The following is a 14533-nucleotide window of genomic DNA, read 5'->3' as shown; positions in this document are numbered from 1 at the left end:
CCTGCCGTTGGCCCGGAAGAACTGCTCCTCCCTTGTGGCCCCTCCTCTCCTCGACCCCGCAGGCGTGGTTTAAATCTCCTCAACTTGCGGCCCTTGTGCCGGGCTCCCCTGACATCGGACGCCGTGGACCAGCCTGTTCCTGTCAAGATTGCCCTGGTGAACGCTAGGTCGCTGGTGAACAAGACTTTTATTTTGAAAGATTTTTTTGAATCCAGAGGGTTAGATCTCCTCTGTGTGACTGAGACATGGCTGGGTGTTGGTGAGTCCAGCGCTTTCGCTGAGATGTTACCCCTTGATTGCTGCTATCTTAACTCCCCGCGGACGTCGGGCAGAGGTGGAGGACTAGCTACTGTCTTTAGGAGTCATTTTAAATGTAAACAGCTATTGCTTTCATCCTCTTTAGCAAGTTTTGAATTAAGTTTGTTTGAGCTGGTTGGCTCTAACACAGTGTTGTGTGCTCTGGTCTATCGGCCTCCAAAGTATAATAAGGACTTTTTAAATGACTTTTCTATTTTCCTGGCTGAAATCATGCCTAGATATGACCGTGTACTTATTGTAGGGGATTTTAATGTTCACGTGTGTTGTCCTGAAAAGCCTATGGCAAAGGACTTTTTGAACCTCATTGATTCATTTAGTCTTGTACAATCTGTGTCAGGACCCACACAAGAGCATGGTTACACGCTTGATCTTGTCCTATCATATGGTTTGCCCGTTTCTAATCTAGTGATTTGTGATGCCGTGTTTTCCGACCATATGCCTGTGTTATTTGAGGTTATTATTGCACCTACAGCAGTTCGACCTCGCGCTCCTGCTCGGCACTGTCGCGTTGTTAGCCCTTCCACTGCTGTTCAGTTCTCGGCTGCTTTTGCTCTGAACTCCATCGTTCCTGAGTCTGTGTGTGATACAGAGGAGCTTAGCTCATGGCTTCACTCCACCTGCCAGACTGTTTTGGACACTGTGGCTCCATTGAAATTCAGGCAGCCTAAAACTAAATTTGAGCCCTGGATGAATGACACGACTCGTGCTGTCAGGCGCGAGTGTCGTAGAGCTGAGCGGAAGTGGAAGAAAGACAAACTGCAGGTGTCATTTCAAATGTTGAGGGAGAGTTGGTGCCATTATCAGAAAGTTGTGAAAGCTGCTAAGAGGAAACATTTCTCAGGTATTATCCTCTCTGACTGCCGCAGCCCTCGTGTTTTGTTTAACACCATTAACACAGTTCTTAATGCCCCGCAGGCAGTCTGTATGGAGGCGTCCCCTGCTGTGTGTGAGAACTTCCTCCGCTTTTTTGTTGATAAGGTCGCTATGCTTAGAGCTCTAATCCCACCATCTGCTTATGACCCCTCGGTATCTGTTCCATGCACGGCTGTATTTGATCATTTTAAGCCGGTGTCTCTCTCCTTTTTGCATGAGATTGTTGGTCGTTCAAAGCCCTCAGGTTCTCCGAATGATGCTGTTCCTCCTCGGCTGTTTAAGGAGGTGTTGCCCACTGTAGGACCATCTGTTATCGCTGTCGTTAATAGCAGTTTGTCCTCGGGTGTTGTTCCTGCACTTTTTAAACATGCAGTAGTACAACCACTGATTAAGAAACCTGCTCTTGACCCTGCAGTTCTTGGGAATTTCAGGCCTATCTCCAAACTGCCTTTTTTATCAAAAGTCCTAGAGAGGATCGTGCACAGGCAATTGATGGCCTTTTTGGAGGAACATGACGTTTTGGAGGTTTTCCAGTCCGGTTTTAAGTCCCGGCACAGCACAGAAACGGCCCTTTTGAGGGTTTTTAATGATATTTTTTTGGCTACTGATCAAGGTGACTGTGTTGTCCTCGTGCTTTTAGATTTGTCAGCTGCCTTTGACACAGTGGATCATGAAATTTTGATCTCCCGTTTGGAGCAGTGGGTGGGTATCAGGGGCATAGCACTGGAGTGGTTCAGGTCGTACTTGGCTGATCGAACTTTTTGTGTCAGCCTTGGGGACTCTGTATCCTCCTCTGCTCCTCTCTCGTGTGGGGTGCCACAGGGCTCAGTTCTTGGCCCTATCCTCTTTTCACTCTATTTGCTCCCACTCGGTTCCATCCTTAGGAAGCACGGGATTTCATTCCACTTTTATGCTGATGACAGTCAGCTTTATGTGCCTCTGGGAAAGGGGGGTGTACACTCTGTCGGCCTCTTGCTTGAGTGTCTCAGTGACATAAAGGCCTGGATGTCACTGAACTTTTTAAAATTTAATGATGACAAGACAGAGGTAATGATCTTTGGTGGCACCTCTGGGGCCCCCCCTGTTGATCTAGGCTCTTTGTCTGCATATCTCAAACCTAACATCACGAACCTGGGGATTAAAGTGGACCCTGAGCTTAGATTTGACTGTCAGGTAAGGGCTGTTGTTAAATCTGGTTTTTTCCATCTGAGGCAGCTGGCAAAAATAAAGCCGATTTTGTCAAGGAAGCACTTTGAGACGGTAATCCATGCCTTTGTTACCACCCGGCTGGATTACTGCAATGCACTGTATCTGGGGGTTAGTCGGTCCTCCATCGCCCGTCTCCAGATGGTACAGAATGCAGCTGTTCGTCTCTTGACAGGCACACGAAAGCATGATCATGTTTCTCACCTTTTGGCCTCTCTCCACTGGCTGCCTATTCAGTATAGGATTCGTTTTAAAATTATTTTATTTACTTTTAAATCCCTAAGTGGTCTTGCCCCGTCCTACCTATCTGAGCTTCTTCACCCTTATTCGCCCTCCCGCTCTCTCAGGTCAGATGATCAGCTGCTCCTGATTGAGCCAAAGACTAAGCGGAAGCTCAGAGGGGACCGTGCCTTTGCTGTGTCGGCTCCGAGATTGTGGAATGAATTGCCTCTGCACGTTAAACAGGCCCCTTCTCTAGCTGTTTTTAAATCACTCCTGAAGACATATCTATTCTCCATGGCCTTTGTAGACCAGTGAGGTGTCGAATTGTTTATTAACTTTATTTGCTTGGTTTTGCTGCGTTGTTTGTACTTGTGTTTTATGTTTTTTAATTTATTGTTTGGATTTTTGTATGTAATTTATGCGCCTCGTGTTAGTTGTATGTTCTGTTGTTCTGCCTGTTTTATGATGTCTTGCTTGTTTTCTTTTTTCTGTACAGCACTTTGGTCAGCTTTGGTTGTTTTTAAGGTGCTTAACAAATAAAGTTATTATTATTATTAAAAAATGTTAAGAATCTCTCTCCTGTCAATCACGCCATGAAGGCCACATCTTTTTCAGTGGGAGTGGAAGGGATTATTAAAACCCGGAAGTGTGGGTGTGGCTCAGTCTCTGCATGATGGGGGAGGGAGAGGTCACGACTCTGTCTGAGCTGTGAATCAACTGAACACACTGAATGTCTACTGAACTGTGTGGTGTTTTGTGTGGTTTTATGGTGGTTTCACCCTGCTTGAAATGGTGTGAAACTGCATTTGAATGTGGTGGCCTTGCACCCTGCATGAAATGGTATGAAACTGCATTTGAACGTGGTGTCGTTGCACCCTGCATGAAATGGTATGAAACTGCATTTGAATGTGGTGGTCTTGCACCCTCCTTGAAATGGTATGAAACTGCACTTGAATTTGGTGGCCTTGCACCCTGCTTGAAGTGGTATGAAACTGCACTTGAATTTGATGGCCTTGCACCCTGCTTGAAGTGGTAGGAAACTGCACTTGAATTTGGTGACCTTGCACCCTGCTTGAAGTGGTATGAAACTGCACTTGAATGTTGTGGCCTTGCACCCTGCTCAAAGAGGTAAGAAACTGCACATGAATTTGGTGGCCTTGCACCCTGCTTGAAATGATAGGAAAATGGATTTGAATTTGGTGGCCTTGCACTCTGCTTGAAATGGAATTTCAAGGAATAGCCGTGAGTCAACTGCCAGCCCACCAGCCGTGAGTGAGCTGCCAGCACATCAGGCTTGAGGGACTGAGCTGCCACCCCAAGAATCCTACTAGCCCTCGGGAGACCAGTAGTCCCTGCAGCAAACAACACTCATACCAGCGCTCCAGAAAGCCCCCCCCCCACCCTGGCCACCAGTATTGGAATTGGTGGAGAGGTGGAATATTGCATCGGGGGACCAGCCCTCCCGTGTGCACATGGGACCCAACGGATCCCACTTAGTCTAGTAATTCTATAGATATGGTGTCTGTCTAAAATGTTCAGTTAATGATGGCTGGTCCTACACAGAATGTTCCATTTTTGATCTCACATTTACTCTTTTAGACCAAATCTTTTCATTTTTATAGTTTAGATCTGACCATTTTTCTGGATTCCTGTGTGTATTTACATTATAATGCAGGATTCACATAATGTAATTTGATGTCAAACATTTAATTTGTATATTTATATCTCTTTGCACAGACAAACAGTGGAGCGAGTCAGCTTGCAAAATCAATTGCGGCATTTCCTACAAGACCAGGCAACAGAAACGTCGGACCTTCAATCTGCGGGGTACCTGAAATGTCTTCTGTACAGATTATCTTATTATAAAAAAAGAAAATGATATTTGTTCTGCATTTTACAATATATTTGATAACCGTAATGTAATGGACACTAACTGTTGATAAGAATTACAAATTAAACTCAGCTTTGGGAAAATCTGAAAAGGAATGAAGAGAGTGGTTAATAAGTAAAATGTAGTTCATTGTGGAAAATCAAACTGTTGGGATAACTATGCAAGCAAACAAAGAGGCTTAGGCTTTGAAAAGTCCTGCAATCAATTTTAAATATTCATATTTTGACATTCTGTTGTTCATCAAACATTTAAAATCAATTTTGAGGAGAGATCTTAATTTGGTTTTGTAAATATAGGCCTTAATTAACTTTGCATTTAAGACCTGTTGTTCCAGCTACAATAAGAATAATTACAATTATTTGCTTTCATGTTCAATAATATAGCAGTCACTTACACAATGAAATAAATACATTGGGTACCTGTGAAGTTAAAAGTCAAAATGTTGCCTTATCTTGATATGCACCTTCTAACATATGTCACTGAGAATAAACAACAATGATAGATTTTGTTAAAAAATTAGTCCAGAAGTGTGCTTTAAAAGAAAGAAAACAAGTTAGCTTCAATTTGCAACGTGGATGTGGAAGATATGTGGTGGGACAGAGGAATATTTCTGGTTGGATGAGGCCAGGGTTGCTGTCAACAAAGCTATCTGATAGATTAATGATCGATAATCAAGAGAATTAGGAAATTGATCTTTGAATATCCTAAACCTCCAGTGATCTGCTATACATTAGCTGATAAACCAAATTTCCAGCTTTTCAACATCAGGCTAAGCAGGAGCTGTTTTCCATTGCTCCTAGACATCTCAACTGGGGTTCTGGTTTCTACTCTACCGGTCCACTCACTGGGGTTCATTGCTTCTCTTCCAGTTATTAGGACCCCAAATCCCAAGCTGTTTTTCCATTCACTGAGGTCCTGGTTCCTGTATTCCTCTTCCAGTAGCTGGGCTCCCATTTTTGTATTCCCAGTCACAGGGGCCCTCTTCCCAATGCTCCTCATGGCCAGGGCTCCAGCTCCCTAACTCCTTTTCCAGTCACCGAGTCCCAGTTCTCACCATGTTTTTCTCCATTTGCCTTAAATTTACAGGGCACACTAAAAAGTTTATTATTTTACTGTTCAATGCTTTAAAGTGAATAATAAGTGTTTTAATATTAATAAAGTCCATAAAGTCTGCTTGTCTGACACCAGCAAATTCCCAAATGGCAAACGTTATAATAGAGGATTACTGTAAATTGAAAAATTAAATCATTACGGGGAAAGAAAAAAAACAGAGAACGTGACATCTGCTGTTTTAAGGTGTAAGCTGGAGCAGGGCCTCTTCTGTAATAGGCATCCATGCTGTTCTGTTATTGACCAGCAAAAACAGCATGAATATGATTCGGATTGTACTTCTCATCACTCTACCAAGCAGTCTATCCTAAAACTAAAAACGTTCACTTAAATGAAACTGATAGAAAGAAATGTTGGAAAACTAACTCAAATTAAGTTTCTGTTTGCAATAGGGCCTGGCAAATTAACCATTTTTATTTATTAATTAACGGTGTAACATTTTTAAATCTAGAGCATTTCTATAAATGAGACTTGAAAAATGTTTAAATGTCTTATGCACTGGTAACAGAACATCAAAATTGTTATTTGCCACTGCTTTACAGGCATATTAATGCAACGATACAGCAAAGTACGATACATTAATAAATAATGCAATACATTATCAGTAATACTAGGTAACCAGACCATAATAGTGCAAACCAAAGTCTGTACTACAACATGAACAACATTCTTTATATATCGCTGCTAGGTAGGATTATGATCAGGGTTCTGCAGTTTAGTTCAACAGCTGATGGGAAGAAGCTGTTCTTGAACCTAGAACTCACAATTCTCAGGCTCTTGTACTTTCTTCCCGATGGTAGGAGCATGAGAGCATGTTGAGGGTGGTATGGGTCTTTGCTGATAATAATTGCCTTTGATGGTGGGGAGATTAATACTATGATGGGTCAGGCAATGCCCAGCCTTCTGAAGCCTCCTTTATCCTTGGGTGTTCAAATTACCAAACCTGGCCACGATGCAACCTGTCGGTATGCTCTCTTTTTATACACCGGTAGATGTTTGAATGTGGTTAAGTAATAGAGCTTTCTTAACATCCGGTACAGTATACAAGGATTATTGTTAATTTATTCTTATTTTTTCTCATGCAACTAGTTCCTCAATGCCATCTGAAAATGGTAAGAAGAAAACTAATGTGTTGAACGATCAAAAGGTGACTTCTGTAAATGAAAATGAGAGTGCAACTAAATGCAGCGCTGATTCAAAACCGAAGACAACAACAAAAGGGATGCTAAAACAGAAAGGTGAAGAAGCAGACAAAATTATTCGTCAACTTTTGGGAGAAGAGATTTCTGGGAATGTGTGCACACAAGAAAAACTTTCATTGGAATTTCAAGATGGGCAGGAGGCAAGTGTTGTGACAGGTTCTGCAAGAAAAGCCCTGAGAGACAAAAGAGAACTTAAACTGACCAGACTCAGATATTCTCAAAGATCCTCTAGTGAGTCAGACACTGATTCCCATATTGGTGAAGATCAGAAGAGTTTTCCCAATAAGAGAGGTAACAAGACACGACCACAACCCATTGTTGAAAAGGAGGAATGCGCTGCAAAAGTACAGTTCATGATTAAAAAGCACACTTCAGCAATTGGCAGAATGTTCCCTTTTGTCCCTAAAGCCCCTGGTGCATCAGACGACCAAAGTCATTCTCCTGTTGCTGAAAGCCATGATAAATTTACTGACTGTCAGCATCAGACAAGAAGTCCAGTTAGGCCCCAACTTACTGAGGACACATCTCTGCTTTGTGCCGATAATGGTGACATGCAGAAAATGACAAACAGTCCAAAAAGTGCTCTTAAATCACCAACTTCAAAAAGTAGAGTGTCTCAGAATTTAAAATTAAGAGTCACTTTTGAGGAACCTGTTGTGGAAATTGAGCAAACAGTTTGTGAATTAGATAACAGAAAGGATATAGAAAGTGAGAAAACATTACCAAAATCTCCAACTAGTTTAGAAATAATTGACCCATTGAACAGATGTGGTGGACAACGTAGTTCACCTGTGGAATCTACAAACACTAACCAGAACAACAATAACTCACAAGCTGTCCATTTAAACATGGATTACATCCCCAGTTTACCACTGAATTCTGCAGGAAGGAAGGCTGGAGGTTCAAAATCAAGTCTTTTAACAGCCACAAAAGTTAATACCAAGACAGTAAACGTGGTAAAATCGACAAAATAATCCATTGTTTAAATCTTTTATCACACTAAAAAGCCAAACTAACTTTTTATTAATATACAAAAACTAGAATCAAATTTTATTTTGGGTACATTTGTATAGAAGAAATTAAGCTGAACAGATCTGAGCATATGTTGACTTTTTACTACATTGAAAAAATATATACTGATGTAAAAAAAGATATAGTAATAGTTCCATAGTTTTTTGATTGGTTCTACGTAATACATTTTCAGTATTTTATAATATAAATTGTATAGTGTAGGAAAGTGGAAGATGAATGTTAAAACTAGTGTCTGCACAAAATCTAATAACAGACCAATTAAAACATATTGATTTTCTTTGTCCATTGTGCCAATATCCCTTCCTACTCTCCTGATGGCACGGACATCTTGACCAGGTAACTATTTTTTGTGTCATCTTAGAAAATGTCTTCAAATTATCGTGAACATCACACAGATAGCAGTGGAGCAATGGGTCAAGATCATTTTGTTCCCTTTCAAACCTAACATGATGATTTTTAAAGAGAGGTATAAAGTCACTATTCCATCCTGACCAAAATCAACAAACAGCACAAACTGCAAGTTAAATTTGTGGTTGCATGGTTTCACTGGGTCATATATTCAGTGTCTTAATCCATTGAACCATGTCTACAGTTTAGTAAAAATATTTTTTTGAGATGCTGTATTGATGATTGGTCTTGGGGATTTCTTTTTCTGGAGCTGGATTTGAATTCCGTTTTCTTCTCTCTGCAAAAAAAAGTTGATATTATCAACAGTATTATTCTTTATTTTTGTCAGGTATCAGTTTATCACAGAACTCGATCTTCTTGAAATCTGTACAAAACTGCTTATCTTTGGTGCCAATTTCTACTGATGAAAAGTACGAGCATTTTAGCATTAAGGCTTAAGACATAGTTAAATGCTATTTAATGAGATTTAATTTGAACGTAAAATGGAAAAATATGATGTCAGGTGAAAAAAAATAGAAGTTTGCCATTTCCTCAACAGTGACATCCTCATTATAAAGCATATACTTATTGTTACTGTCTTGTGTAAATGGACATGATTGCATTTCAACACAAAACCTGAAGATCTACATTTACCTGCCAAGATTCTTTTCTGAATTCTTCATTCTCTTGATGTGATTCATTTTCATTTTTCACACTTACCTTGAGCCATATCTTTGGCATGGATATTAGCCTTCTATATCCATGGTTATCCTTCACCCAATGTATGAATCTACAATGTAGTTATTCCCTTTCACCAAATTTGCTGACCTCAATCACACTGTTAGTTTATTCTTTCATTCGAATAAACTTCCTTTCTTGCAACATTGTTTGTCTACACTGATAAACTTCTCTATTTATTCTACAGATATTCTGTACTCCATTTCCACCATCTGCCTGTATTTCACAGCTGTCTGCTTGGCAGACCGTTATTAATTTTGTTGGATGAGAAACTTCCCACTGTGAAGGAATATCATCCTCTGCACCAGTCCACCCTCGGGCCACTGAGTTCGTCTTCCATCCCTGACCAATATTTCAGTCTGAATTGATTTGTTTAAAATTTTGGAATCCAGTTCAAATTTGCTTTATTTTCTTATCGTCGAGAAAGTGTTTAATTGCCCTATGTGCCAACAATAGAACAACAACATTCTGACTTGCAGCAACACAACAGGCCTGCAAAGACAAGATAATACAATACAATAACATATAATAAATAAATAATCAATAAATGAATAACCCCAGTATTACTGCAAAGACATCCCAAATACCTTAGTGCAACCAAAGAGGTTAGTGTTCAAGATCCTAATGGGTGTTGGGGGGGAAAAAACTATTCTTGCACTTGATGGATGCATTTTTCAGACTCCTATATCTTCTTTCTGATGGTGGATTGAAATGAGAGCCTGGCCAGCATAGTGTGGTCTTATTAAGGCAATGCCTCCTGCGATGATGGGGAGATCAGTGATGGACTGGGCAATGTCTACCATTCTCTGTCATTTCCTACATTCTTAGGCATTCGTTGCCAAACTAGTCCGTCATCCAACCATTCAATATGCACTCAACAATAAGCTGTAGAAGTTCGAGAATGTTGTTTAATATACAGATCTCCTGAATCTTCCAAGGAGGTAAAGGCATTAATGGGCTATCTGCATGATTGCATCAATGTGCTGGGCTCAGGACATATCTTTAGAGATATGCACGCCCTGGAACTTTAAGTTGTTGACTCTCTCCATCAACAACCAGCCAATGAAGGCAGGTCCGTGGATTTCCCCTTCTCAAGTCGACAATCAGCTCCTTGATTTTGCTGACATTGAGAGCACGATTGTTGTTCTGGAACCATTCAATCAGATTATTAATTTCCCTCCTAAACTCTGATTCTGCCTATTGTGCAACAACGGTAGGATTGTCAGTGAATTTAAAGACACCACTGGAACTGTGTCTGGCTATAACAGTCATGGGTATGAAGTAAATAAAGCAGGGGGGTGAGCACTTCGCCCCTTGATCCTGTGCTGATGGTTAATGAGGAGACAATGTTGACAGTTAGTAATGATTATGGTCTACCGATAAGGAAGTACAGCACCTAGTTAGTTCCACATGGATGTGCAGAGTTCCAGTTCACTGAGTTTGAAAACCAGTTTGAAGGGGATGATGGTATTGAATGCTGAGTGTAGTCGATGAACAACCATCTAATGAACCACACCTGGAGAATTGTGTGCAGTTTTTCTCTCCAAATTTGAGGAAGGACATTCTTGCTATTGAGGGAGTGCAGCGTAGGTTCACGAGGTTATTTCCCGGGATGGCTGGACTGTCATATGTTGAAAGAATGGAGCGACTGGACTTGTATACACTGGAATTTAGAAGGATGAGAGGGTATCTTATTGAAACATATAAGATTATTAAGGGATTGGACATGCTAGAGGCAGGAAACATGTTCCCGATGTTGGGGGAGTGCAGAATCAGGGGCTACAGTTTAAGAATAAGGGGTAGGCCATTTGGAACAGAGATGAGGAAAAACTCACCCAGAGAGTTGTAATTGTGTGGAATTATCTGCTTCAGAAGGCAGTGGAGGCCGATTCTCTGGATGCTTTCAACATAGATAGAGCTCTTAAAAATAGTGGAGTCAAGGGATATGGGGAGAAGGTAGGAACAGGGTACTGATTGTGGATGATGAGCCATGATGGCGGTGCAGGCTGGAAGGGCCGAATGGCCTACTCCTGTACCTATTGTCTATTGTCCAGGTCCTTGCCTAGGTAGCAATTGATATGTGTCATAATCAACCTCTCAAAGCACTTGATCATGGATATTTGGTGCCATTGGTTGGCATTGAGGCATGTTACCATGTTGCTCGTGGTGGTATAGAAGTCCATTTAAACCAGGTGGGAACCTCGGACCTTAGTAATGAGAGGATGAAGATGTCTGCAAAAAAGTCTCCTGGTGTTAAGAAACTGGCCAGGTACAAAATCAGGTGAATATATCTTCTAAGGCTTCCTCCTTATGTATACCAATAGCTCTATTATTTACATCATTGCTTCATAACTCATCTCTGCACTTATGCTTTGATGCTGAAACTTTTATACCCACTTTTATAACTTAAATACTATTACATTCTGTTTGCCTTTCTATACTCGAGCTGCATTCATCCAGTCTTACATCAAATCCCATAAACGTTTCATTATACCCCTATGCCTTTCATTATGTTAATTTACACTGGTTCTCCATATTTCGAAACATTAAAGCTTAAATATTTATTTTTAAATCACTTAATTCTAATAATATTATAAACTCTTCTTGCCCCATGTCACTGTTTAGCATCTCTGAGCATTAACATTTTGTGTGTATTCATCACTCTTTGTCTCACTATTAATGTGGTGGGTGCCTTTCGGTAGTAAGGTTCTACTCATTGGGATTGTAACCTAATAATCTCATCTCTTCAACCTATTTTCCAAACTCCCCCAAACTTCTTCAAAGTTTCCGAAATATTCTACCTGTTGTCCACAGCTATGTAATACTGAAGTATGTTTTTATATTAAGCTTCTTAATCCTTACTCCTTATCCCACTCCTTAATAACCCTCCCCACTTCTTTGACTGGAATGAGGTCAACGCTGCAAGTACTTTTTTTTTGGCTCAATAACATTTTTTCCTACAAAATCTTTAAAGTATTTGGGACATTCTTTATGTTAAAGATGCTATAAATGCAAATGATGTATACACAATTTTATTTTCTATTTGTGAATATATAAATTACAATTACTGAGAACTTCACAAACTGTACAGTTTGTTTATAAATGTGATGGAATTATTCTATCAAAAGATGTTTTTGAAGCCAATTTGCAATTATACAGAATATTGCTTTCTTTGGATTAATTACTTAATGCAAAAATAGCAATTAAATGTTAACCATTATGTCAATACAATTTATTTTACTGAAATGTCTGTGTTTTGGGCAACATTGTCCTGTTTGAATTTTTATTTTGCTTGTTTGATTGTATTTTGAGTTAAATCCTGTTAAAAGTTTGATTTGCACTTTTTTTTGTTTTCTGTAAAATTCCATGGCACTCTTGTTTGTACAAATAAAATTGTAACAGTTCTAAATATTGGGTAACCTCCCGTTAAAGCAGTTTGTGTAGAAGTTACCACAATGGATAACATTATTTTGGAGGAATGTTTGTCATCTACAACACATTTAGCCATCTGGTGCCCTCGTTTGTTTTTGTGACTATTACTGCAACCATTCAAAGATGAAACTATTTAAATATTTGGGAGGTTTTTTTCAACCTTATGTTGATTTTACACAAGGATAGGCAAAAATATTCTAATAAACTATTCTTTGATCCTTGTACTCAGCATTTACATGATATTAGGTTGCTAGATAGAAAACTGAAATGCAAGGTCAGTGAAATGTTTTTATTTATATAGTACCATCATTATGCATTTGGGACGGTATTAGCTCCAGGGACGAAGCAATCCTTGCACCCCATTTAAATGGAAGTCAAACAATGTAAACAAAGGATCGGTCATTCATTATTTTTGAATTATTCTTTTAAAGGGACTATCTGCTTATGTCAGTTGCCTGTATTCCACAGTATTTGTGAAAAGGGAGTTACTGGGAAGTTTCTTATGAAGTATTCCTCTTCAGTGTTTACCATGTTTATGTTGAAAGGTCTCATACATCATCAAGTTGAAGAAAAGCATGATCTACTAGTGAGTGGTATGAAACTAAAGTTGATTTGTGTTTACTCCAGATCGCTTTTTAATCAACTTGCCTACTGCAAAATGATGCCAAAACATATGGTTTCATAAAATGTGTCGGAAAGAACTGCAGATGCTGGTTTAAATCAAAGGTAGACACAAATGCTGGAGTAACTCAGCGGTACAGGCAACATCTCTAGAGAGAAGGAATGGGTGACATTTCGGGTCGAGACCCTTCTTCAGACTCGCGTCATCCTCTCCAGAAATGTTGCCTCTCCAGCTGAGTTACTCCAGCATTTTGTGTCTACCTATGGCTTAATAAAGTTCTACTGCTGCAAAAACACACAGCTCTATAAATAAAAACCTTGATCAGGCAAACACAACTTATTTATATCACGATATACTGGTTGGGATTCCAGTTCTTAAGAACATTGGGATTATTTGTTCCACAATGTAATAGAATCCTTTACAAAGAGGATTATTTTTCATTTAAAAAACGTAAGTTGTCTACTTTTTCCCTGCAATGTCTTTTCAATAATATTTTGACTGAGTTTAAAGAGTACCCATGGCAGGTAAATCAGTAATCATAGAGCATGTCAGGAAAGAAGAGCTGCTGATGATTACAGAAATAAACAGTACCCTGTTGAGTTTGAAGGGTGGTGAAGAGGATAAAGAACAGAATTGTAAATTCTTCATGTATCTTCCAAGGCAAGCTGCTAAGCATGGAAGCACAAGATCTTACTCATACAGCTGAAAGTTATTGTTTTGGTGTTCTCACTGCAACTAGCATAAGAAGGAATACTTAATGTAGTCCAATATCTCAATTGAGATCAGAATGGTGCAGTGCTTTTTTTTCGAAAGCTAAGTCATTTTAATATAATAATATGGCTTTGGCTTTTAACGCTGAGGATCTTGCTTGATTTAGGTATGCTTTCAAACACCGAAATAAAAGTTCACCAGTTAGAGGTGTTTAGCAACAGTGATTTTTGTTATCTGTGCTTCCTGGCGAAGGAAAACAGTGTGTGGTTTGTTTGAATGCTCCTATGGAAACTAGATAACAGTGCATAAATGTGCAGATTCATGTTAACCTTGCAATAATGCCCATCCCTTATGCTCATCTTTGCATTCTAAAAGTTTATTTAATTTAAACAGTCATAAACAAATCCCAAAACAGAATACTTCCTCGTGCTTTTGTGGACGTTTTCAATTGAAAGTGTTTCTAATATTTTTTTGAAATAATTGAATAAAACAGGTGATTATTAAGTAACAATGTTGGAAAATACATACTTTTACCAACCTTTATAGAATTGTGACATATATTCAATTTGACATTTACATTAAAAATCTGGACTGTATAATAAATTCTCCAAATGTACCACATAATATGTTACAAATTATTTTATTTTAAATTATTTGATTTTCCCTCGTAGGTTTAAGAATTCGAATGGAATCCTTTATCTATTCATCAATATGTACTTAATTTATTTAACAAAAAAACAACTCCTCAAATTATTCCTTTTAAATGAATAGAGAGGAGATTTACATTTT

General features: G+C 39.2%; 1 protein-coding gene across 3 annotated transcripts in view; it reads left to right on the top strand.

Moving 5' to 3' along the window:
• The window catches only part of sncaip (synuclein, alpha interacting protein), a 106046-nt gene extending 91730 nt beyond the window's left edge, over positions 1-14316 (top strand). For all 3 annotated transcript variants that reach the window (XM_055633132.1, XM_055633135.1, XM_055633134.1), the window contains exons 9-10: positions 4357-4446; positions 6710-14316. In XM_055633132.1, the coding sequence (XP_055489107.1) occupies positions 4357-4446; positions 6710-7796 (1177 nt within the window). In that variant the 3' untranslated portion in view covers positions 7797-14316. The remainder of the gene's footprint in view (positions 1-4356; positions 4447-6709) is intronic.
• Positions 14317-14533: the final 217 nt, after the last annotated feature.

This window comes from Leucoraja erinacea, chromosome 3 (assembly GCF_028641065.1).
Source record: "Leucoraja erinacea ecotype New England chromosome 3, Leri_hhj_1, whole genome shotgun sequence".
Taxonomy (NCBI): Eukaryota; Metazoa; Chordata; class Chondrichthyes; order Rajiformes; family Rajidae; genus Leucoraja; species Leucoraja erinaceus.
Note: the sequence above shows the minus strand (reverse complement) of the source record. Positions and strands in the feature narration are given on the sequence as shown.